This window comes from Numenius arquata, chromosome 14, assembly GCF_964106895.1.
Source record: "Numenius arquata chromosome 14, bNumArq3.hap1.1, whole genome shotgun sequence".
Classification (NCBI taxonomy): Eukaryota; Metazoa; Chordata; class Aves; order Charadriiformes; family Scolopacidae; genus Numenius; species Numenius arquata.
In genome coordinates, this window is record NC_133589.1 from 9,166,551 (window position 1) to 9,193,959 (window position 27,409).

At 36.6% G+C, this 27,409-nt stretch overlaps 1 protein-coding gene across 1 annotated transcript; it reads right to left on the reverse strand.

The window, feature by feature from the left end:
* Positions 1-1,149: 1,149 nt before the first annotated feature.
* On the reverse strand, positions 1,150-27,375 carry IQCK (IQ motif containing K). The gene is made up of 8 exons (XM_074158750.1): positions 27,339-27,375; positions 25,854-25,909; positions 24,432-24,570; positions 22,495-22,592; positions 16,587-16,639; positions 16,376-16,453; positions 7,242-7,326; positions 1,150-1,269 (listed from the first exon to the last, which is right to left on the reverse strand). Exons 1-8 carry the CDS (start codon positions 27,373-27,375, stop codon positions 1,150-1,152), a joined length of 666 nt encoding a protein of 221 aa, XP_074014851.1.
* Between the last annotated feature and the right edge of the window lie 34 nt (positions 27,376-27,409).

Below are 27,409 nucleotides of genomic sequence, written 5' to 3' on the forward strand. Positions count from 1 at the left end.
GCCTAATTTAACCATGTTATAGGCTCCTGAAAGTCATTATTCCTCTCTCTTCCAGTCCACTTTCTCCTTTGTATTAGATACAGCAATCGTGTGCCAATAACATTGTGGAAAACTAACCTGCCCCATACCAAACCCCTCACTGCACCAAACCCATGGTGCAGTTATACAATCACCAAAATCAATGCAAGAGCTACAGAGCAGGACTAACCCTTTTAGCAGCTCCCAGTCTGATCCAACTGCCTGTGTGAAACTGCACCCTGAATACTTTATGTAGTTCAGGGCAAAGATTGTCCCTCTGAGAACACATCTGTGACAGTGCCATCCGACTGAAGGAGCACACAGTGGTGACTGGTACAACAGGATTTTCCCTCTCCAACACATGAACACCACAGCTGAACGACCTCTTCTCACCACCATCTATTGGCTAGTGGTTCACATCCCTGCGTGTATCACATTTAACTCCAGCCCATGAAGACTTGACAAAATGGCAACTGGTTGAGGAGCTCATGAATCCTCCTGCACGAGCAAAGCGTCTGGGTGAATAACCATAATCACTCCACTGTGCCTGAGTAAGTGAATGATAACTTTGGCTCTGTCAGTAAAGCCTTAACCACGATCAGGGCAAAAAGGAAACATATTACAGTGGCGGTTCTTAAAGCAATCTGGCCTCATTTCCTTTGGCAATTATACTGGGTTGTTTGGGTTTGTTTTCTTTTTTTAGAACTGTACAGGCCAACTTCTGCTATAAATAACTACAGGAAAATGCCAGTAGAACATTTACCAGATAGAAATCCCACAGTTCAGAAGAAATGTACAACAACCTGTCTGGTAAAAATCAGTATTTACGTGTTGTGCAGCTGGTAGAGGTCTGATCCTGTCTAAGAAATACTGTGCCAGCACATTATCATAGTCCTGTGAAATTATTGAGCTTTGGCCCTGTACTGTATTTTTAATTGCCACTTTCAGCTATACAGGCTAAGAGTAAGTAGTAACTGTAAAGAAACAGCCAGGCCTTTCCAACAGACATTGCCTTCTCTTCTCACCTGTGATTCGTGTCTTACTGTGTGTCCTACTTCTTAATACAAGTTGAAATATAAAAATTAAACACTTACTGTAAAAAAGAAAAATCATTATAATATACAATTTAATTCACCCACCTTTGGCTTCTTGCTTACTCCAGAATTCTCTCACGCTCTTAAAAATGTTTTTGTCGTCTCTCAACTTCTTTTGCCACTGACGTAGCTCTTGTATTTCACTATCGCAGCGGACCTGGGAAAGGGAAAACAAAAAATGCAACTAAAATTATATATGTCCATTGCATATATATGTCCGTTTGCACCCAAGAAGACAAGACAAATTTTTTTCACAGGCCTGTGGCTGGGCAAATACATGACAACCATCCTTTTCGCAGGGCCTGATATAAAAGCACAAGCCCAGAGGTTTACAGTTTTCAACTTATACTGAAATAAAACCTACATAATTGACAAACCCTATTGAAAACATAAATATGCCAATTAGGGGATCATTTTGATTACCAAGCACTCCTGAGGATGTGATTGCAGTGAGATGCTTATTCTTTGCGTTAATTAAAATTTAAAGCATTATGCCAAAGGGTATTAGTGCCTTTAGAAAACCACAACGCTATAAAACCAACCCATTGACCAACATAATAGAGCAGAAGAGGAGCATGAAGGGTCATACAGCAGGAAATTTATTCCAGCAAACTGATTCACACCTGCTACCAGCTGCAAATAGGCTCACTGACAATCCCAGCCATACAATTTTCACAAACGTGAGAGCCATTAATCTGTTATTTAAAGTAATGCGAATGCATAACTTGATATTTATTCTTGTCAGTCAATCACCCCATGAAAGGCATAATTCTGCTTCCACATAAAATGACAATAGTCACAGGCCTTGACTCCATTTAAGATTTAAGTTGAATTCTTCTGTTACTGCTTTTGTACTGGTGTAGATCCTACTAATAAAAGAAAGAGCCAGATTTACATCAACAGCTTTTACCACTCTGCTACTTAAACTTGTTCGAAGCAGGATTTGATTAATTAACAGTGGTAATTAACAGTAGGCCAGTTGCCTACCTCGGCATTCACACAATTACTACCTCCAGTACAAGAGCAAAAATCCAGAACAGACACCATTCTGACAATAGTGGGAAGGGGACATGCTACTATTAGCTTAGACATTGGTAAGTGATTATTCTCTTAGAGTCATATTCAAATTATAATAGAATTATTAAAAATACATTTTCTTTTTTTTCTAAATATTATGTATATAAAATGTCATTATGTTTTAGGACTTAATGTCCAAGTAATTCAGGCTGAAGTTGAAGAACATGGTAGAAACAAGCAGCAATAAGCTTGGTTTCCCTGGCACATTTTTTCTTTCAGGAAGCTGTCTACTTAGTTTCCTAGAAAATTTCTTATGTTCATTTTTTTCTTACATGATATGGTAACGAGTTTGCTCTGTGATTTGAATGCTATTACTCCACTCCATTACACTTTGGTTTTCTCCCACTTTCCTGAGATACATACAGAGCAAAAGAGCATGACTTAGTTTTCCACTAGTTAAAAACAACAACAAAAATAACAAACCCCAAACAACTTAAAGAAAACAATGTGAATTATTTATCAAAAGTATTCTTTCCACTTAGAATTCCTCCTTTGTGATTCAGCTAAGAATGCAATAGACAGTAGCTGAACTCCCACAGCACTTCTCAATCCACTTAAGAGAAGATAACTTGCTGTATTTCAGATAGTGCACTGGCAGAGCAGAAATACAAGGTTACATGATCAATAAAGACAGGCAAGACTTTTACTCAGTCACTTGACATCAGATACCTCTCAGGCCTCTAATAATATCTCTTCATACTAATATAGCTTTGTATTATCTTCTATAAAAGCGATATGAAGTTCTTACAAGGTTGATATGAAATTTTTATTAAAAATAAAAAAAAATAAATTACTGTTACAAGTGATCTTCTTTTCAGCTATACAAAAAAAAAAATCAAAACCATTTTCTATTAAATCCATCAAATACTATTTCCAAAAATACAGTATAATCCCAAACATGGGATAGTTTCTTTAGGCTTGGAAGAGACATTTTTTCTTTTATACTGTCATGTATGCTTTTATTTAATCCGTAATTCTCTATTACATGAAGTCAGCTTATCTGCTCAGAAAAGGGTTAAGGGAACGCTTATGGGACATATAAATGACAGCAGCAGAAAAGAGGCAGGAAGATAGAGAAATTACTACCTCTATTTCTACCTATAATTTTTTTTGGAAAAAATGAATATTTTTATATTCATTTATAACTGCAGCAATGTAAGACCTGTATTTTGGCCCAAGACAGGGAAACAGTGGTGTCTGTACACTGAAAATGAAGACAGTAACACTTAACAGTTAAAAGATAAAAGGCAAGTACAGTAGATGCTGTATACTCTCCCAAGATAATTAAAACAGTAAAAGTATAGTGAAATACATAGCAAAATTCAGGGCTCTGAGACAAAGGCATAGTCAGATAGACTCAAATACTCCAAAGTCCAACATTAAATTCAAGCAGTGAAGATGAGCTCCCAGAACAAAGTGATTTTTTAGGAAAGTGAAAGAAAAGAAAAAAGGAACACAGATACATCACCTGCAGTGAAACAGGTAACAGGAACTTAAGAAAATACTATCATCATATTCTAAATATGCTTAATAGATTATAATTTAGCATAGCTGTGATAATTTCTCACAGACTAGTCTGCATTGTGTAATCAGAGTGCAGTTCTACCATGATTAAAAAGCCATGACTCATCAGCAAAACCTCCAGGCAAATAATCAAACGGTCAAAGTCTTGTCCAAATAACTGATGTGTGTCTCCTGCAGACTAGCAATGCATGAAGCACCGAAAGAGTCTTAACTTTGAAGTGAGAGTTCCCTCTTACTCAAGTCACTTGAATAGAATCTACATTTGCTACAAAGAACAGTGAATATTTGTGTGACCTTCTGGGTCCAAGCCCTTGCTAGTAGCCACAACTTGCTGAAAAGGAATATAAACTGTGATAGCAAAAGCAGAACAACACAACGCTTTGTAAGAGATAAAGATAAACCTGCTTAAATTCTGATTTATCTTTTGCTCAAACAATATTTATGTATAAAACAGCACTGAATATTTACATAATGCTGTTCAATTTAAACTCCATGATATTACAAGATTTAGTCAACATAAACTGCTTTCAGTGCTAGGGGAGAACATGCTGCACAACAGCAGAAGGATAGCACTAAAGCTCTGACCAGAGACGTTAGAGGAAATTGTATTAATGAAAAATCCCTTTAGACTAGAATAGTTATGCAAATTGCAAAGATTAAAAAGACCCCAGAGAACAAATGGCACTAAACACTGATTCTGAAGTAGAGGGGTGAAGAAATATATCTTCTTTTATTGGAAAAGCGCCTGGAAAATTGATACCTACCAACCAAGGGCTTTCATCAGATACTGAATACTGCCTTGGCCCCTGACAGGTGAATGAAACCTCAATAAAAAAGGACGGTGAGAAGTGAAGAGAAAGAATTCTGATGACAGAGATGTCTCAAGCCTTATTTAGGTGCTCCTCCTTGCCCTCAGAGAGACACCTCAAGATGGTATCTTCCTTAGCGATCTCCTTAGAGTACTCAGAAGTTGTAGCTTCTACTGCTGTTTTCTCTGGAATTTAATTCTTGATTAAACTTGAAATAATTTTCAGAGTGCTCATCAATGTCTTTGTATCAAAGATTGTAGCAAAGACTTTGTTGATAGCAGCCATTAATTATTACTACCAAAACTAGTATTTTCCTGAAATTTGATTCAGATAAGGATGAATGTACTGCTTTGATCGTGCTTTATTATGAGAAAGTTCTCAATATTCTGTACCTAGAGCTCTTTTTTTGTCCCTTTACATAGAAAAATATTTAATGCCTGATCTATTTTTGCCGATTGCCATGTGGTTTTGATACTGCCACACCCAGGGAGCTAGATGTGGCAGAAACAAGTGAAGTATCATGAGAAGACACAGTGCTCAGCCAGTTTCATAACTAGATAAACTCTATTGCCTAGACCAATGTGGTTAACAAAATATCAAAAATGGTCTAAGGCCACAGAAGATGCGTCTGAGAAAAATAATTTGCTATGGTTTCTTACACTTTATATGACATTGTTTGAGAATAAAAAACTTACAAGATTCACATTTTGGGTAGCGTTGTTAAAGACAAAACTATCCTGCCCACATTTCTGAGCCTTTCACTTTTTCTGAAATCCAACAAGTGTGTCCAGAATCCTTCTCCATCCATCTTTCAAACAAGTACTCGTGGCATGTGATTTTATGTCCTTTAAAGTGTATCTTGAGAAGACCAATGATAAAGCACACTGTTCCTTTATCACAGTGCCATGTAAAATATGTATGTGTGTTTGTGTTTAATTATTCAATGTCATCACAATGTGTAAACTTTTATTTCAATAATAGTGTTTAAAATTTCCAAATTCTGTGAATTATAAAACAAGGCTTAATAAAAACATCAGAAAAGAGTTTAAAATAATAACACAATAATGTCCTTAAAATGCAAAAGAGCATTATTTGTAAGTGTTCAGTTATTACAATAAATCAGTGTTAGCTAACCGAGCTATTTATTTTAAAAGCAAATCATCTGAATTCGTGGTAAATTTTTATAATATACTTTATCATTAATTCGATGAAATCCCATTTAAGCTTAATGTTCTCTTAATATACAAGCCCAAGGATAACACATTGCCCTATGTAGTAACTTGTAACTAAAGATTTTTTTTAAATATCTGATTTAAATTTAAATTTTAATATTTAAAAACCCAAGTTCTTTCAACTCTAATAAGCTAAATCATGTAACAGCTAATTATAGCCTGAATTATTTTTGATGAATCCTACTTTTTATAACTACAGTTTCTCTCTCCTTTCTGGGAACTGTTTTAGAATGATAAATACTACTGGGAAAATTTTAAAGTTAATATATATAGCAAGGAAGGATAGAAGTTTTAGTAGAAGCACAAGGTATCTGAGCAACCTTGCACTGTTCAGCAAACCATTACTCAGTAACGGTTGCCTTTGCAATACTCCACTGTAAGGATGCCTGCAGTGATATTGTCAATGCTAATTAATGGTAGTGTCCATGCCATCTCTGCTTAAAAAAAAGGAAAATAAAGGAAAACAAACAAGAAAAAGGCATCAAAAAAAATCAGTCAAGAAGATCATTTCAAGGTATTTCATAATCTTCGGCTGCACAGCACATTTATAGTAGCCACTCATATATTCATGTTTGTTAATAGTAAAGAAGTGTTTTATACTGATTGTTATTTAAACATTAGCTGATGTACAGACAGAGACATTTCACTGTCCATCACAATGAAATTACTGCTATAGCTGGAGGCTATTTACAAGCTAAAATTTTGATAAAGGCAGTCAAAGACATTTCTTTGTCACCAAAGTCACCTGAATTTCAAGTCTATTTTTTTCCAAGGCATGGAGGTGTTAGAGCCTTTCAAAGAAATATTTGACAGAATCTGTTCAGGATTTTCAAAATAATTTATTTCATACTGTAGGCTTAGCATGGCTGTTACCCTTCAAAATAACAGCATTAGCCAACTTTGTATTTATTTTATGTGCCTTGATTTTCCCCCTTATATTGGGGATTGAGTTAGTGCTGTATTACTAGTATGGCTTCCAACATCTGCTTGCCATTTTATATTCCCTTTCCTTGAAAAACAGCCTTCTTGCCTCTCCTACATCTCCTGTCTCAATCTTGGTCTCAATTTTTGATTTGTTTCTGTACACCTTTATTTCTTAAGAGACCTCACTGATCCTCCTTGTGCATCTCTGCACTCACTCACATATCCCTGCATGAAGCAAAATAATACTTCAACCTTTAGCAACTAGCCAAAGATCAACTAAAATAAATTTAAATTGTTCTGTGTTAATTGTACTTTTGAAAATCAAATTTCTGCAGATTTTCTGTCGTTGAGGAAAACAGAGAGATTGTATCAGTGTAAATGCCTGTGAAATAATTGTAGTCACTAGGCATAAGGCAGAGCAACATCCAAAGCCAATGAACCATGGGGGTCTCAGCAGCTATTTATAGTATCTCCTACTTAAAATTTATGTAAGGATTTTCCCTGGGGCCTTCACAGTCCTACGGTTTTCAACATCAAGCAAAATAATTATAGATTACTCTTACCCGATAACCTCTCCAGAAGGACTGAATTATTATGCTTGCTTCTTCTTCTGACAGAAGGAGAGAGAGAGGAATAGGTGGCCTAGGACTTAAAAAAAAAAAAAAAAAGTTTTGTGAACACCCTATAAAAGTAAAATATTTTCTTCCCTAACATACTTTATATATTGACAAAAAAAGAGAAATGTTGCTCAGGAGCTTGAAAGATACTATTATTTATTGCTTGAAAGATAAAATGTGCAAAGAGTATCTCCTTTAAAAATACATTGTGCTATTGATACTACAATTATTTCTTCTTGAAAAAAATAATATACAAGTGTCACATCAAGCACAGTAATCTTTCTTATTTTTCTACACAGATTTCAAATTCCTACTATTATGGTAAGGTTTGAGGTGGCAGTGAGAGAGGGGCAAGAGAAGTAGGTGTGCCATTTGTAAAGCAGAGGAGGTTTTAGTGTGCATGCAACAATGAACAAACTTATGACATAAATGTTACGTTTATAACAGTTATTAAATACACAGAATGCAAAAATATTTTAGTACATTAACTAATGATTATCATATCTGCATAAGCATGGATCCATGTTTAGAAATGTCTAAACAAGTTCTTAAAATGCTGAAATTTTACTTTTAATAGCATATACACATCATTTGGTGATAAATGAAAGTAAAACGTGAAGCCAACAATTTTCAGCCAAAATATACAGAAATTTGAAAGCACGTTTGGTGTTTCTGTTGCTAGCAATTTTAATGGGAAACACTCTAAACTATAATTACAATTCAGCCATCACTAAAAAAAAACTCAAACCACTATATCAAATCTTGCTTCCCAAAAGCCATTTTCCATAGGTGTTGATTTATTTCTCACATACGATGATCAGACAGGATCCAATGGAAAGGACAAGACAAAATTAATTTATATAGTTTCTTTTATAATAAATGTAATTCAAAGCTAATGAGCTATAGGGCAGTAATGTTGCAACTCATGAAAATACCAGTTACAAACAGCAGACTTGGCAGAGCTTTGGAATGGCTGCTGAGAGCAGTGGGACAAGTCCACGTGGGACACAGACTGAACACAGCTTTGACATGGAAGACCACAATATCATGAATTCGGATGCAGCAACCATCGACAGACACATGCAACCCGTGCATGGACATTGTTTAGAGTATTCATACTATAAAGACACATATACTGCAAAGACCATCAATTAACCAGCTATTTATGCAGTCTTACGTTTTCTGGCTAAAACATTACTTCTGCCATTTCTTTTGCAAATTTATTTTACAGTATATTACAACTCAAGGTAGCAGGCTTGACAGCTTACATTTTCCTTTCACTTAATTTCATTCATATTAGTCTCTGCCCTAGTGAGCTTCCTACGCTCTCTGACGTCTTTCTCTTAGGGCTTGTCTGAAGGAGCATTTCAACTTAGAGCACAGTCTCAACTATTATCTAATGCTACACTGACTACACCGTTTGAGTCTGTGTACTCAGCTAAATCGGTCTCATCGTCATGTCAGCTGGGTTCTGGCCTAGATTTATTTTAATGTGAAAGAAAACCTTGGTCTGTTTGGAAGAGTAGAAATAAGACAAAAAATAAAAATAAGTCTCTGCATTAAGGTAAACAGTTTTAGCTCTGTGAACGTTAATTAGCATTTGTACTGCTCAAGGGAAATCGCAAGTGCTGGACAAGCAAGGCTTCCTGAGCTGACTGCTTCTTATAATCAGATTTAAAAATATGAAGTTGGACTGTGCTGGTTTGGTTGATAGGCTTTCATCTGCTGTTCTATTTTTGATCTTTTTGAAAACCAAAACTTAGAGTGGGAAAATCACAGAAAGACCTACATATTTTACAGCAGTCATATCAAAGACATTGAACTTTCTCTAAGAATGAGTACATCTCTACAGAACAAACTGAGATTTCTCCTAACCTGCAAGGCTGGCTCTACCATTAATTTGCTTTCATTTTCAAAGTATAAAAATGTCTAGTTTGCAATCCAACACTCAATTTGAGAAAGCAATATAAAATGAAGCAAGAAACAGGATTTAATTTTCAGTATGACAGCCACTGGCAAATATCAATCATTACAGCAGGGCAGCTATAAAGAAGAGAAGTCATGCCAGGTCCAGTTTTGTCTAAGAGAATATACGCAATTGGCTTCAGGTCAAGTAAAAATAGCATCTGAGCAGAGGCAATCACCCCTCAGCAGTGAAGTAGGAAAAGAGGGAATATGTCATTTGTGGCAGAAGACAGCTGTGTGCCTCCAAGAAGATTAAAACTGACAGCAAAAAGCACACTAACTATATTCTGGTTATTTAGTCTTCAATCACGCACAATCTTAAAAGCCCGCACATTAAGCAAATTGATATCTATTTTGATATATAGATCAGATATACTAACATAAGTTGCACCTGTAAAAGAGGATCAGTAAAATTATTTTTCTTAAGTATTGTATTTTACCAAATCTGAATAAAGCAGACACTGACCAGAGGAAAGTTAAATTCCAGATACACGTTTCTCGCATTTGGAGCAAGCTTATACAGATCCTGACCGTGTGAGATACTTACTAATTTTATTACATTATGCAGGTGGAATTTGGCACTCAGAAGATTTAAAGCAGACTTGCATTAAGTAAATGTATGAAGTATTGAAAAAGTTTCTTAGTGAAGACGTGCATCTCATTTCCTCATGAACAGAAGCTGGGTTTCTCAATGAAATCTCAAGAATGAGGGAAAAGAGGCCCTCCGCTATCTTGTCACCAAAATAGATAAGGTAACCTACAGACGTTCATAGTCATGCTGATGGACACTGTATACAGCCAGTATTTTTACACAGTAATGTCCAGAAACTCCAATTGTTGTTAAGTTCCCAATCTGTCCTACAAACAGAAGGTCTGACTCCCTTAGAGTTTGCTTTAGAAAACTCCTCTCTAGGAATACTGAAGCAACCTTAACAACAGGAGTCAGGCTGTCTGGAGGCCTGTAAATTCCCATATGAGAGCCACTGCCATATTAAACAGCCACAACCACTGCACCTTTAATTTGACTGTGATGGTAATTGTTCTTGAATGTTTATATCAGGTATGAACACAGGCAATGACAGAGTCACTGCAAAATTTATAATCTAAAAGACAAACAGACCAAAGAATAGGGATAAATACAAGACATGCAAGTAAACGACCATGGTGATCTGCGTAACTCTTAAAAAAAGGATTCTGAGAAAGTTTTTGGTTTGGAAAGTACTCCAGAAATTCAGATGCTGGTCTGAACAACCAAAAAAATTGGTCTGGAAATTTTTCAAAGTAGTTTTCTTTTCTATTTTTAGTATTTCTTATTCCTACTCAGAGAATCTAGAAATACGACAGCAGCACCTGCCTTCTCTAAGTCCTTCTTCTTACATGCCTATCCAGAGTTGCAAAAGTGTACACCAATGAAAAAGTATTATTTTGATTCAAAATAAATGTCTCAAAAATCTCTGCTTATAGATACTATTAAGATCATTTACCCAAAAAGCAGGAGAAAACGTTGTTTATAAACAGACACTCAAGTACTGATTTATCTGACCTGATATTTAAAAACAATTAGATATATTAATCACATATTACACTATCTCTGTATAAGCCTCACAGGTTTACAGGGAAATATTCCCACAGACACTTGACAAAAATACCCTGGAGCTTTTTCACAGGTCAAACTGAGTGTGAACGGAGATCTTTCTTTCTAACATTGTAAGTATTAATACAATTACTGAACAGTCAGAAAGAAATAACTGACTACCAGTTTTCTTTTGCAGTAATCTAAATGTGCTAGAATAAGAGAAAAGCATTTGGAGAAAATATAAAGGCTATAGGTTTTGAAAAACAAAAAAAAAACCCACACAAAAAAAGATGCAAAATATTACAGTATAATAAAACTATAAAAATACACTCGGAAGTATTATCAAAGTGGTCATAGTTATAATATGCATACAACTGTTAACACACAAACTATTTATATACTTATTTACCTATTTATAATGAAGAAAAGACATGGTAAAAATAAAGATAGTGTGGAACTAACTTGAGAAAGTTGGTAAGTGGGGAGGCAGAGTCATATAACAGGCAGGAGAATGAGGCTGAACAGGGGAATGGTGACAAGAACGCGAGAGGAATTAGAGGAAGCGCAGCAAGAAGTCTCAGTAGCGAGAACAAGCCAAAACAATAAAAGACCAACCATCTTTTGTCTTCAGTTCTGCCTGAAAACTATAGTAACTACCTTCCCCACTAATACGCTCTCGACCTGGGCAGGACCTAACCATTTGAAAGATAAAACTCAGTCCTCCTTCTGTGCTTGCAAACTTGCTCCATATTTTGCAAGTCACAATGTGTTGCCTCAGTTTTCTCTTTTGTAGGATCAGTATTTATATCTGTAAGAGTGTTTGTGGTCCGGGACTGAAGGAAACCAAACACAGACCTATTCCAAAGTCCACTCATGTCAAAAGGGAAATTTCCATCTATGTTTGTGTACTTTAGATCAGTCCGGTATCCTGTAAACATGAAAAACTAACAGCAGCAAAAATAATCTCCAGTTAGGGCTCTAACAGCAACATTAGGAAGATGTCACAAACCACTAACACGTTTTCAATTTTCTCATTGCCATTTTGACAATCTGTACATAAATTAAGGCAAGTTTCAACACTTGTATATGGATTTGTAGCCCTAAAACCTCAACCTCATAAAACACCATTACACAATATAAATATTTTGTACAGAAACTTTGCGCAATTTTCCAACACACCGTTGTAGTTTTTTAAGCCAAAATTTTCTCCTTCATTAACTTAAATTCTTCCACATAACCGGAATGGCAATTCTTTACTAGGGTCCACATACAACAACATCCATGCAAACATGTTTGTTGGACTTTTATGTTATTATAATTAAATGTACTGCTCATCATAACCCCTAAAAAAACCTAAAGCACAAATTATCAAAGAAAATTAAAGAAAAAAAAGTAATAGAAATCAAATATACACATAAACACTAAACAAGGCTGGTGTAGAGACAAACCAGTGAAATATAGCAGTGTGCAGAAAGCAAAGCCTGTGGAACCAGCTTTACAGAAAGAAAGAAATCAGCCACCCATGCAAAATTACCCCTGTTGGCCATCTGAGAACTGACAATGAAGTGAACTGTAAAGGCAGCTGAGACCAGCAGGCTTCACCTAATTAAAATATTGGGGAGTAGGGAGAAAAAAATAAAATCAATGTATATATATGCATATACAGATATTTGGCAAAAAGCCACTACTTCAGATTTAGTAATAATTTATTTATATATATATTAGTTAGCCACTGCATTAAAGCCACGATAAATTTATTTTCTCTGTATCTACACATTTATTTTGATACACACAGATAGATTAAACCAGGAAATGTGTCCTTCTGAACTGAGGATCAAGTGAATACCTCTATATAGAAAATAAGAAAATGCAGATAAATAAATTGTGAATGAATGTTTATTTACACAATACACCTTCAGTTCCTGTTACCCCTGTAAAATATGTCTACAAAGACTGATCTTCAACAGCCAGGAAAACATGTATGCTTATTCCTAACCTAGATCCCTATACCATTGTCTTTCACCAAATGTAAGGACTGAAGGTGAACTTCAGCAATACTGTCATATTATTAAATTCACATGACAGTAGACTTTTATGACATCAGTTTTTTCATAGCAGTGGAACTTTTATTTTATTTTTTTCTTCATATTTCTTTCATTAATATGCTAAAGAAGGATGGGTAATGATAATCCCATGATACTCAGAATGAAGACTCGGCCCAAATATGCCAGAAATGTAAAATTTAAGAGGGATCAAGACATAAACACAGATCGCTCTCTTCCCCTGTCCCTGACCCAGAACATAGAGCTTGGTTACTTGCGATGGAGCTTCACTGCTATTCAACCAGAAACACCACTGGAAAACGCTGACAAAAGGCAACTGTGTTGCTCATTAGCATATTTATAGGAGTACAAAACATTCAAGGCTCTAGTTCTATTTACTTTACTTGGCTATATCAGCAGTCTGGAATGTAGGAATAGGGACATCAGTATGTATCTCAGCAAGTTTCAACAAAATTTTGTTAGTTTCTCGATAAAACTCCTGTTTCCTGTTCTCTGAAAGGTACAGCTGTCCTTTAGGACAACAGAAATGTTTTGTGTTCTCCTGGATGTGAAATGCAGATTACCAGTCACTGTCGAGGCTGCTCCTTCTATTGCTTTTGAAATCTGCTTCAGGAATCAAGGATTCCCAAGGGATATAATATTTTGACAGTGCTACTATCATATACAGAACACAGTGGAAGACAAGGTAACTATACTGAGGCTTTTATTTACTGATGTCAAAGCAATTACTATAAATAATAAAGCTGGAAACAAACTCAAATTTTACAAGCTCCTTCAACTACAGTAACCAGCTTTTGAAGGTACAATGTTTGCACTTAAAATTCTGGAAACTGATGCAGCATTTGCCTCTCCTTATAAAGGGAAAGTAGGCTGCAAGATCTCATTTAGAAACACATCATACAGAGAGTGAGGCTCATAAGAGTGTGGACTTGACTATTCTTAAAAAAAAAATTGAGCTTCAAAGAAAAAACTGGAGGCACTGGAGGAGAGCCAAAGAAGTCACACTCAGGTATGGAATATATTAGAAAAAAGCTGGATCTCTGATAGAACAAAAATTTATCCCTCTGGGCTTTTTAGTTTTGGCTTTTTTTTTTTTGTAAGCACAAAGACTGCTTTGCACTGATAAATCCTATTTTAACACAGTATAGAAATGTATTTCTATTTAACAGACCTTTAAGAATGCTTTCCAAATTTAGACAAGTAACTGAAAAAGCAACACAAGAGTTTACCCCTTAAATTTGCAGCAACTTCTTTTTCTTTATTATACCACCTAAACAGTTGGGATAAGGATGTTTCCCATCAGAATTTGACCGGCACCTTTTAGCATGTTGTCTCTTACACATTCATGAATACTGTTAAAAAAAGAAAACTCCTTTACAAATAAAAATGAAAATGACAATAAAAAGCATAGAATCAATTACATTTTAAATGTGATATCTGGAAGGATATAATAATAAACTATTTATGATATATCCAGAAGGACATAATAATAAATTCTCTCATTTTCATTCATATTTAATATTGCAATCTTTCCCTTTGCTCTAATAATGCTTACTTCATAAGCAATATTTGTAAAGAAATCTATAATTTTAAGATAAGGTCACAAAAAGTTGGGTTTTAATAATAATTTTAATAATTATTATTTTTAAAGGCCTAATTGCTTAGAGGATTTAAGATCAAGTGTGTATCAATTAAAGTAGGACTTTGACACTTCAGTGTCCTTGTGGAGCTGTCACTACGTTATTTAGGAGCACAAGTACTAACAGAAGCTATGAGTCATTCAGGCTGTGATTCCACAGAGTATTTCTCTTGTTGGCAAAGCTGACTTAAGCAGTTCCTGCCGCCACCTCTATATCTTACCAGCTCATTTGTTTTCTTCACCTTGCCCTGAGCCCTTCATTTTAATCCTTCATTTCTGCCAGTACAAAAGCTTGTCGGGCCACCAGGTGAACCAGATGGGAGAAATTATCTGTATTTTAAATAGCTATACAAACCCGCCTCACACATTTTGTTGGAGAGATTTCTAACTCAGAGTATGTCCCTCATCAGAATACCCAGGCATCCTACCAGACAGGGTGATATTAGGTTGCCCATAAGCAGGTTGGGATGAAGAACAGGAAAGAGCAGGGAACCACTTATGTCAGCTTTACTTTCAAGAGAAACATTTGTAAAACTGCGATCTTAGGTATTTAACTTCAGTACAAATATCCATCCTCACAATTCAGTGGTATCAAAACTGCCTTACTAAATGATGGCTCTTTGGTGTGCTTAAGAAATGAGCATGACAATCTCACTGCAGCTCATAATTAGTTTCCAAACTACAAAATTCACTGCCTTAAGCAGGAATCTTGTTGGCAAGATCTACAGAAGGAAACTGTCAGAAGTAGTCCCACCAGTGGTAGGTTTGAACAACAGTGGCTGGACAACATGATGCAGTAGCAGGTACCTGAAGGTATCAAAGTTCAGATGAAATGGGTCACCCTCCAAGGATGTCCATCTCTTACTGCAGAAACTTCCTACACAACTTTGGCCTCATAACTACTTCTAAGATAGTCAGTTAACTGTTCATGCCACAATCACCACCAAAGCTCCTGTCAAGGAGCTTTCTTCTTGCTGGATCAGTAACTCAAGGTTCCAAATTTCACAATGATGAGTTCAAGTAAGCTCAATTTCCACTTACATAATGTAATGAAGTAAACATTTTAACAAAGGTGTTAATCTCCAAGTTTTTACTGACCACTAACCTGCCCTCCAATTAAGTTTTCAAATTGAACATTTTCTTTAAAACCTGACCTCTGTAATTTTCTTAGTCTCTCACTGTAGACTATTACTTCACTTTTCTTCTTTTCTCACACAACAGCTACGTTTCAAAACAAAATGCAGTCTCAAGGACAGTAGCATTTCTTTCAAAACTACTGTGTAGCTTGATTCTACAGGAATAATGAGGAATATATGATTGGGGCTGCCAAAACAAGTGTTCATTTCTCAGATGCAAAGTCATAAATGTCTGCAGAAATGCTGAAATGCATCCTGACGCCAAGGATTATTACAGGTATTTTTAAAACAGCTGCTTACAGTTAGAGGAAGAATTTCTAGACCGTATATATATCCTCAAAGATTTCCATAGTAGGAAGCAGCATTGAAAACACTGCTTTGCTCCTTAGTACAAAGATATTCATAATACTACCAGACTATTCGAACACACTGCACTCTACAATCAAAATGTTTAAGAATTCTAAACTAATTTCTCAGTGAGTATTTCTGGTACAAAATACCTTGTAACGAATACACTACCAAGTTAGAAAGCATCACTTAGTTCTTTGTTGCAAACAGTAAAGGGCATTTAGAGGGCACAATTGTAACGCATTGAAGCTCTATTACTTTTTTGGAATAGCAGGGGGAAAAGAATAAAAGGAGAAAAGGTTACTCTGAGTAATAACTGAGTAATAACTAAGTAATAACCAGCAATAACTTACTGGTCCTTTAGCCAGTCGTTAACAAAAGGAATGGAAAAGAATTCTGTGAATGACTCATCTTTCCTCTTTGGATTCTTGCTGATAACAAAAAAAAAAAAAAAAAAAAAAAAAAGAAAACAACTCATTAATTTAAATTGTAGCTATTCTATTTGCAAATTAATGCCTTTGAATCATTGAGCATAATTAATAGTAAAAGCCACGATTAACTTACTTGTATAACCACTCAGTTAGGAAATCACAGGCAATAAATTTGGTCCTTTTTCTCTAAAGATAGAAGATAGGTTCAAATTATTTATTATCTTTGGATTGGTCACATGTTTTTACTACTGGAGAGGAACAGAAGCTAAATTGACTGCTTTTATTAAATAAAATATACAGTACATTACTCTGTCTACATTCATATTGCTACTGCCAGCAGTCAGTGGCTCAGCCAAAATTTTAGAGATTTTGTGGAACGCTTTCAAGTAAAGTGAAAAATAAGTGAGAAAATTCTACATGTACTATCTTGATATTTGCTGCAGGATAGCTATAACAAGTACCTCTGAATGGTGTTCTTTCTAAGCGGCAATCTCATTGCAAAGAAATTAACAGAACTCATTTATGAAAATACGGTGTAAATTACTTGTCATTTTGTTCAAAGTTCTATTACCATACTTAAAATACTTCAGTGCTTCCAAGCCCCAGAAGGAACATTGATGGAATATTGTTTCCCCCTGCACGGAACCAGCTTGAAGTGCTGTGAATACTTAGGACACACAGACAGCAGAGTATTGTATGGCTGCTCAGACAAAATTGTCTGTTGGGTAGCCCAGAAAGGAAGGCAGAAACAAGGCATACGTATATCCTCAAACACAGATACCATGGACATTACAGAGAATCAGTTAAGAAGTTCAAAACCTGGAGCTTCAGTGCACAACATTTGTGCCCTTTGGTCCCAGTTCTAAGACTTCTTCACCACGAAAGAAAATGTTGCAGAATGCTTTGCTGCGTGTTACCCTTAGTGCCTCTCACCACCAGTACCTGTTTAGCCGGACAGCACTGCGTGCTGTAAAACACTTTTGAACTCAACATTCAAGGCATGAATTTTGATCAATACAGAATTGATTAGGGCCTTCCTCTTCTTAGAGATTTCCTCTCCACATTCCATCTTCGCAGACTGAATGTATAAATGAGTAAAGGTGCTAATTCTGCTTATCACAAACCAGAGTAACCATGATGTGGGGAATATAACATAGACTTCTGGTCAGAGTAACAGAAGAGCTTGACTAGTATCTTCTGATCCCCTCTTACATAGGGTGTGTTATGGATGTACACGGCCAGGGAGAGAACACTAAAAGCCATTAAGCCCCTGCAGAACAGAGACACTGAGTGTTTTATCAAAACAGCAGCCATTTAGCTGGAAATCTAATGCATGACAAATTACTTTATTCTATGCATTATCCTCATGATCTGTGTTTCTCCCCGTGCTACAAGAATACGATGCAAAAAGGACTGGGGGATGTGAATAGAGAGGCAAAAAAAAAGTACTTTACATGGCATTTTGGGATGTTAGCACATGGCATAATTTGGGGGTCGGTGTATTACTTCAGGCACAGGTGAAGTGGAAGAGGAACACTATGTGAGTTGCCGACTGCACTGCAAAGAATATGGGGTATTCATGTAGCCAGGGGATGACAAATGTGCATTTAGAGCTGGACTGCACAGCATTCCCAGATGATACCCAGGAAAGCTTTTACTTTTCTAAGTGAATCTTACTCTTGGTAGACACACTGTCTGACTCCCTCAGAACGAAAGAGAATTTCTTTTAAAAAAAAGCAGAACAGAAAGAGAGAACATCCCAAAACAATTATCAGTGCTGAACCCCATTTACCTTTATGGTCCATTTCATGACAACAAAAGCTTTGGGGTGCATGTGGCGCTCCATTAGAGCACTGGGCTGCCAAGAAACACAACTCCTTAAGGAATTTTCACAATTGTCATACTAATACCAGATACTGTTCCGAGAAGCCAAACACCTAAGCTTTAAACACCTTCACTGGAGAGCTTTCAGTGGGTCATTTTAAATGTTAAATGGACAATTTTTGACTTGAACAGAATCTGAAAACAAATAGCAGAGTCTGATTGTCTTTGTACAGCTATTCCCAATCCCAGTATGCAATTGGGTTCCATTACTTAGTGAATTGTTTCAGAGAATAAATTCTATACTTTGACAACAAAATTCAATTTAATCTAGCAGTTGTAATTTAATCTGTTTTAAGTAAATTGCTTTTCCTTTGCAACGGGAAAAAACAATCAGAACACCGTTGTCAAAACAGTCATCATCAAAGGAATCAAATTCATCTTGCTTTATCCTTGCTAGATCCAGGGAACTTATCAGGGAGTAATTTGGTCAAGCTCATTTTTTTTTTTTACTTTGTTATTTTTTTGCCAGGAAACAGTTCACTTTTCTAGTGAATTAAATCATTAGTTGCACAGCAGTCAACATTTATAGAAGGGAAAAAATGACATAAATTGACCTGCCTTTGACACATTCCTCCTAGGTTACATGAATCAGGATAAACACAGGAAATATCTGCACAATGTGCATTGTTAACCTGCAGATGTGTTTATAAACTATACTCAGAATTCATTTTCCATTTTTCAGTTTAAATATGATGTGCTTGGTAATAATAATGTCAAAATACTGGTGGTCAGGAGATGGCAAAGTCATTAGGAAACCTTCTTCCATTTACTTTCCCTGACCTATCATACTTTTAAATATAATATATGCCATTAGAGAGTTTGATACAGCATCCTCTTTCTGTGATTGCTAACCAGAAAGAAAAGTCAGAGTTATGCTAGTAAAAACATTTAAACATTGTTAAGTTTTAATACTGAAAAATGAATGCATTAGTCAGTACTCATGAGAGAAAAGACTTAAGAAAATAGTCTTTTCCCTGGAGACGTTTGACAGCAGATAGGATAAAGCACAGGAGAACTTGCAGTAGGGAAAAAGAAATCAGCAAGGGAATACACTGGGCAACCTAATAGGTTTCTTTCATCTCTAATTTAAAAATGAAGCTTCTGCAGACTGTTCTCATATTTATGTGAGTTTGAAGTCTGCAAATATATCTAGCAGCTGGTGGTTCTTCTAGGTTTTTGCTTTTCAGACTCTTCATATGCACTACGTAATGCAAGAGAGTCTATTTTAAATGAAATGTTTAAGTTGTTTCTGTATCACCTTCCAAATAAGATCTTGCAGATTTCTTTCCTGCACAAATGTCTACTTTCACATAACTCTCTCCCTTTCCTGACTTTCCCATCTGATTCTACAATTCTTCCTTTCCAGACATGGATGCATCTTTTCTAATCTCTTCCTTGAATTCCTCTGTTTGTCCCATACTCCGCTCTCCCTTAACACAATTTAAATTGCTAAACAACTCTCCTACTTAATTTTTCATTCTCTTCTCATTCATCTTCACTCCCCTTCAAAACATGAAAACCTTTATTCTCTGTCATCAAAAAACCATTCTTCGTTCTCCCTCACAATTCCTTCTCTCTTCTCCCAGGCTCATTCAACTTTGACTGCAGCCAGTTTGATTTTTCCTCCCTTTCTTCCAGTGCTTCTTCCATTTATCTTCCACTGGTTTATTCTATACAGCTGCCCTTTACAGGCTTTCATGACTCATGTCTAGCCAAAATTCAAACCCAATATTCTGTTCTCATCCTTCATGATTTCAATTAGTTTAATCACAATTAATCATGTTTCTCTTCTTTTCTCTCATGAATTCCATGAATGTTTCTGCTATTTGTTCTGCTCTTATTTTTTGAAGCTATCTTCTAGTGTGTTTAACACAAGATCCATTCTCCCTGTTCCTAATTTTGTCTGGGTTTCTAAGAGCTCTGGTTTTGATCCTAAAAATCAGTTCCACTTATTGCACTAACCATTTTAATACAAATCTAGCATGGTTCTTTTCTCCAAATACATATGGAGCAACAAATTTCTTCTGAAAAAAAAAAAAGTATAATTAGAAATTACGTATTTAAGCCAGATAAGGAAACAGAATGTCCAAGTACAAGCACCTGGACAGAATGGAAAAGAACACAAATACTCAGTTATATGGCAAGCATAAAGAGCTATTGTTTTACTAGTTATTGTTCAAAAGGAGGAAGAAATGATGTCACAGTGGGAAATGATCATTTGACATAACCTTGCTTTCCTAAACTTGGTTTCCCAATAGCAGGACATCTCTTCATATAACAACAAAAATCACTTAGTGTCTTTTTCATAAAATGTGCTTATCTTTATGAAGGTTCTGTACATGAGAATATACGATTGTTTTTATTAGTTTACTATAAAGCAGCACACAGACCCATACAAAACCCATTTTCAGAACAGGTACTTTCTAATCGAGATACTATTGAAGCTCTGCCAAATTTCTATTTCTCAGATTAAAAATAGACAAAGTAACCTTAAATTTGTCCTTAGTTTGGAACTTAAATATTTCTAAGAATTCTCATATTTTTGTATTAAGTGCTGTTTTATTGCCCTCAGAAATATGTAACATCTATCAAGGACTGTATTTGAAACTGGCTGTAAGATGTGCCTTTTTCCTGTTAAAGGATACATGCTTCCTTAAAAAAAAAAACCAAACTAATCAATATAGATTTCATTAAAAGTGTGATGAATAATATATATGTGCAATCTGTTCTTGGCTAGGTAATGTAAATGTGATGGCAGGAATCATGTACAGAGATGTCATGCCATAACAACATGTAAATGAAACATTTTCCTATTCCACCTGTCTTAATCACAGATTATAAATGCATAAACATACATCTATAAATCAATCAGTTTATAGACATACACAAATCTGGTGAAGACAGCAAAAACTGAAATAACTTACTGTTACGACATGTAGAGATTTGAATTTGAAATGCAAGTTTGGGGTGTCCACTCAAGCATGGTAAGCTTTGTGTATATTTAGCTGTGCCAAGCATGTATAGGTCAGTGACAAATAGCACACATGCCATTTTTACTAATTGTTCCACAATGTGTGTCATCATATATACACATGCCCATAAAAGGAAGTCAACATCAGTAGCTGGAGAGGAGGTGGATCAAGACCTAAGGTGATTCATAACCCACTAGTAATACAAAGTCCTCCTCACTTCGCCATCATTTTAATCTATAACTCCAAAAGCACAGACCGTATTCCTCAGATGTGTACGACGCAGAAAAAGGGAGATATTTTGTCATTTATATTAATTGTTCTTTATACTACGAAGCTGCAAGTAAGAGGAGGCTCAGCTACAGGCATAAAAATATGGAGTTTTACATTGGAAAGCGTGGATGACAGGCAGAAAGTTGGAAAGAAATAGAAAAAAAAATCACTTCCATGGTTGCAGAAAACAGCAGAAATGATGGAAGATCCCACAACTCCCAGTACCTAATCTATTGCTGGGGGTCTGTGAGTCAGGCTCTGGTGATACAATGAGCTTTGTTTTGCACCACGTCTAATGTTTTTTTAAGGATTCCCTATATACACTTAGGAACATCTCCCTAGATGTTTGTGCACACATACACTGAAAACAATTATATAAAAATATATGTAGCAAACAATGATTTTTAAAATGTACAATTTTTATAAGCTCATTAATGCTGAATACCCTGCTTTCTAATTGAATAGAATTTACATAGAATGTTAAAAAGCAAAAATAGAAAATATGCCTCTATTAGGATGCCAGGCCAGCAAAAATAATTGACTAATGACATAAAATTCAAGTTCTTTATGTCCCCCTCAAATAAGTGATGCATATTAATCTGAAAGGAAGCCTGTTTCTCTAAAAGACAACATTATTTCGGGTAGACACAACTGGATATTTAAAGAGGTTTTATTGTGAGTCAGAGATTGTCATAATGATCAGGTATGTGTAGTAAGTGATCTGTTCTGAATTACTGGAGAAAATAACACTCAAGACCAGATCCGAAACAACTCATGATACGTTATTTCATATTATTGTCGTTGGTTTTCTTGCAAAAGACCAAATAAAGAAATACTGCCTGTGAAATAAAAGGATTCCTGACTTCCTAACAGTAATTTCCTGACAATGATTTGAACTAAAAACTAAAAACTAACCTCAAAACACTTTTCCTTCTTTGCTCGATGCAGAAGTTCAGCCATTCCGGGTAAGAGTACTGGAAATATGTAATACTCTAAGTATTCTCCAGAAGAACCTGGGCAAAACAGTAGAACGTTCACTTACAGGTAAGCACTTATATTTCACAAAAAGACAAACATTAGATATCATAAACCAGGTATCAGTCTTTTTATCAATACAATCGCAGCTTGAACTGAGCAGAATCATTCAGTTCAGATACAGCCATGGATCTGTCTCTGTTTCTCTTCAGCCAAGACAACCTCAACTTGAGTAAATTCCAAACTAAAGGTGCATCACCACTCAAACTACAGTGTACCTCAGAGATGTCAGACTTAGTTTTAAATGACTAAACTCAGACACCAGAAGCCGTTCAGCCACAGAAATGGAAAGCAATGTGAACTAATTTACCCTGACAGAAAGAAAAGTAAATTAGCTTGCACTGAACTCTGTGCTGTTACGGCTAGGCGACTTTTGGTATCTATCCTCATGTCCTTTACAATCTGCAGTAACAGAGTTGGTCATAAAACTGATTTTCTAGACAGAAGAAAAAACAAAGTTTATATTTCAGCGGTGCTGTGGTTTCTTTTTCATAATTACTTCCTGCTTGCCAGATCCTTCAGAAATTTGAACATGACTCCATATACCCAATTTTTCCTCCTTAGGAGAGCCATCTGGGTTGGCACCTCTCTCTCCTGTTTGACTGCACTGCCCTTACATGAGGTCTACTTACCATACTGCCCATGTGCTCACACACATGGGCATCTCCGAGGTCCATGAAGAAGCAAGCAGCGGCAGTCACCATCGCCAAATACAGCAGTGCTACCGCCTGTGCTCTATGTATGGCCTAATGTAGAGCCATACGTAGGCTCCTGCTCAAGTGAGAGACTCCAGCTCTCCTTCCTTCTCAGCTTTTCCCCACATTTCCATCTTCCCTAATGGGAGCTTTCACCATCAACCTATAAACTGGGTTAAGCGGGGGAGCCTTCTATCCCTTCCAATGAAAGCACTGCACATGGAGGAACTCAGGTTCACTGGGCCAGAGGGAACAGGGAGCACAACCCTGTACGAAGCTGTAAGAGCACCTCCCTCAGAAAGGTGAGCCAAACAAAACCTGTCAAGATCCTAGACAAGCAGCTGTCCTTGATTTAAAGCCAGAGTGCCTGCTGTTCAGCAAATATTCAGGTTTTGGTGTGGTCAGTAAAGATTAAGTCACAGAAGTGTTCTCCTCTGGCAACACATCTGAAACACTGAATTTATTCTCTGCTTTATACCTTTAATTGGTTCATATATTTCCAGAAAACGTTCGGAATTGGAAGGACACTATATACATAAAAGCCAAGGGTAACACAGCTTCTGACTAGCAATAGAAATTCCTAATGAGCAAAAATGAATGTAAGAGGAGAAAAGACACCAGGGAGGGCTAGGATGCATAATAAAAATACATTGTTACTTGGTAAATTTTCTGAAATATAGAAATTGATAAAAATGGAAGAAACTTTAGAGCTTTCCATTCTAATTTGTAGTCAGACAGGCAAAGACAATATTTTGAAAGCAGTTTTCAAACTCAATTGTCTATTTAGTCTATTGATCCTTGTTTGCATTATTAAATTAGAGGAAGAAAGGCTTACCTTTTGCTGATTTAAGTGGCTAAATAAAAAGTCACTTATTCAGAAGAGAACAGAACTACGTTAACAGCTAGACAGTGCTACTGATTTGTAATGCACCATTTGAGCTTTCTTCCATTGACCAAGGCCACGCTGGTTCCCTGTTTACAGACCAGGGGAGTAATCAAGCAAATTCCACTTAAGAAAAGGTGGTGTAGCTCTTAACACTTTCAATTCAACAAATGACAAACCTTTGCCAAATGCAAAAAAAATAATCACAGCAAGTTTCCAGATAATATATTCCTACTTACACGTTTTTGGATCAGGTGGTTCTGGAAAGGGGGCTGCCTCGGCTACGGGAAGCAACTGTTGGACAACAGTATCAGCTGCAGGGGCTGAATAAAATTGTTCCATACATAAGGACTGCAATATTCCTGCTTCCAAAGACACCTGCTCAAGATAAATGTAACCTATATAGATACCCCAATCACACTGTAAAAAAATATAGACGCTGATTCAACAGGAAAAATTATAAGGTCAGTTTAAAAAATATGGAATTATAATTTCAAATTTAAATTTTATTTCACTATTTTCAGAGTACTTTAAAAGAAAGAGCTACACTTTAAAAAAATCTGCAGTTTCCAGAACAATAAAAGCATCCAAACCTAACAGAAGGTATATGGCTTTTAACAGAATGTGATGAGGTATCACAGTTTAAAAAATATTTTAGCCATTGTAGGAAATAGTAATTCTTTGAAAATTAAAATTGGCAACATTTTCTGAAGAAGTATTTTCCACTCAGCAGCTTAAATATTTCTTTCTGTATTGTTCAGAAGTCCAGACACTCACCTTTTAAAGAAACTTTATTTCTAAACAAAGCACAAACAGACAAATTCAGAGCAGATACAAATCCAAGTCTTAAGGTTCCCCATACAGAAACAGTTACAGATACCAGGAAAAAAATCGTCCACAATTTAAGATTCGGTTTTTAGGAGTGCAGGAACTGTTACAGTGAGCCAGCAGAATACTCCTAACAGACACTGAGTTACACCTGCTATAGAAAGGCAGATACCTCCTGTTATCCCGAAGAATGCACTACCATTACAGTTTGCTGTGAAAATGTGTTCTGAAAACTAATGTCATCTGAACAGTTTCATTTTGAAATTCAGTTGGATTTATGAGCTACTGAAAAGCTGGCTTGTCCTTCTTAAGTTTTAATGTTTGCCAAAAAAAAAAATCTCACTAGACTGAATTTATTTGGTCAAAATTAGGCTTCAAACAACTTTGATCAGGTTTATTTCCACTAATTTCAATGGACACATCTAAGCAACCTATCACATATTTGAAATTGAGGCGTAACTCCCTCACTGTGCTTGCTCCCCTCTCCTGCATATTTCAGTACTCGGATCTGCTTGCAACACCACCAAAAGGAGATCCTTGCACACTTCAGAGTCCTGCCTACAGAGGAGACAGTCACAGCAAAAAGACAGCGAGATGTACAAACCAAACACAGCTGGTAATCTAATTTTAGCCTAGCACTACCCAAGTTGCTTTAAATAAAAGCAATGATTTAGAAGATTACATTTGTTGATTCACAGAAGTTGTTTGCAAAATGTACTTTTATTTTCACGTTATGAATGAGTCTATTCTGCGGGTACGTAATTTTCCCATTTAGTTATTTAAAATCAATTAAAATCAGCCTTATGCAGATTTTTTACTTGAACTATACTCACAGATCCATGTTCTGATTCAGGAATATCTGGAAATTGAGGCTGTTCTGCTTCATACTCTAAAAGTAAAAAGAAATACGACATTTATTCAGTAGACTTTAAAAACATTTGTTATTCTCTAAACAAACATTACTTTCTAAAGGTACTTATTCTGGTTTGAAACAATAAAAATTAGTATGCAACAAATACTTTTTAAACATGAAATCTAACGCTTTCAAACAAGTGAGAACTTTACAGCCTCTTGTCTTGGTTTTAAGTCAAGTTCAAGGTTCTCAGCAATAAAACAACTCTTCATTGGGAAAAAAAATTTTAACCATAATAATTTAAAATACTTTGATGTAAGTAAAATGCAGATGCTTGCACAGAATTAACCATTGTTTTTACTAGTATATAATAGTGCTTTTCAACTTGAATTCCGCTATAAGGAATTAAATCCCCAGGACATTGCTAAGATTACTGTCTCCACTTTCAAAAAAACCAAAAAAACCCATGAAAGCAGAGCATGAGGCACATAGATTACCGAATGAATCAGGATAAGCAAAACAAAGGAGGACAATGACCCTGATATGAAAAAAACTTCCAGATTATATAAAATACAGAAAATTCTTACAGTCAAACTCAGCAGGTTTACTATTCTAGTAAGAGAATTACTGGCATCACTACTTCCATGTGTAGAACAGATGCCTCAGCTGAGTTATATTAGAATAAGCAACTTTATACCTACATGGCTGTTTTAATGCAAAATACTTACTTCAAGGCATTATGAAGTACAAACTGAAGAGAACCCCACTCAGATACCTCAGAACTGTGGCGTGGGTCTCTCGGCTTCCTGACTATTCTCAGTGCTCTCAGATTTTAGGAAAAGGCCGAGACTTTTGCCATTAGAAACAGACTCTGATGACAGAAGTTTTGTATTCATTGAACTTGCACAACAGAGGTAACACTGTCACCTCTCTGCTTTCCCAAGGATAATGCAACTCCGTTACCGGGATCCAAAACTGGATCCAGATTACTGCACGGTAAACCAGAGGCCGTGACACTATTGCAATAAACTGGACGCTTCTGGCCTTACTGGCAGCAGAAACAAAGGTCCGTTTCTGTCAGAAGATGACAACGACGACAAGTAATGTAATGCTCGGGGGCTCACACGCTTTCGGGCTTGCTCCCGGGGTGAGCAGGGCGGTTTTTAGCACTCTTCTCCCGGCCGGCACAGCCAACGCCTACGCAGGGCCGACTGCGCTCCCGTCTCCACAGCACCGAGGCGGAACGGCCAACGGCGGGGCAGGAGCGCGGCGCCGGCCTCGGCCCGGCCGGCAGCGAGGAGCGGCCTTGAAGGGGCCGAGTGACGGAGGCGGCGACGCGCGGCCCAGCCCTGCACCCCCGCGGGGAGAGACACACACACACACACCCCCCAGAAGGGCCGCGGGAGCCGCCGCCTTCCCCCGGCGGCCGGCAGCCCCGTTGGCCCGGCGGGGCAGGCGCTCCCACCTGCGCACACCCGCTCCCAGAGCCCGCCCGCCGCCATGCCGCCGCGCCGCGTTGCCGCGGCAACCGCTCCG

Coding starts and splice junctions, on each gene's coding strand:
- IQCK (XM_074158750.1), bottom strand. CDS start 27,375: ATGGCGGCGGGCGGGCTCTGGGAGCGGGTGTGCGCAG. Junction 25,910..27,338: donor CTGGGAGCGGGTGTGCGCAG/GTGGGAGCGCCT, acceptor TTTTACTTTTAG/AGTATGAAGCAGAACAGCCT. Junction 16,640..22,494: donor AGAAGGAAAAGTGTTTTGAG/GTTAGTTTTTAG, acceptor TTCTATCTTTAG/AGAAAAAGGACCAAATTTAT.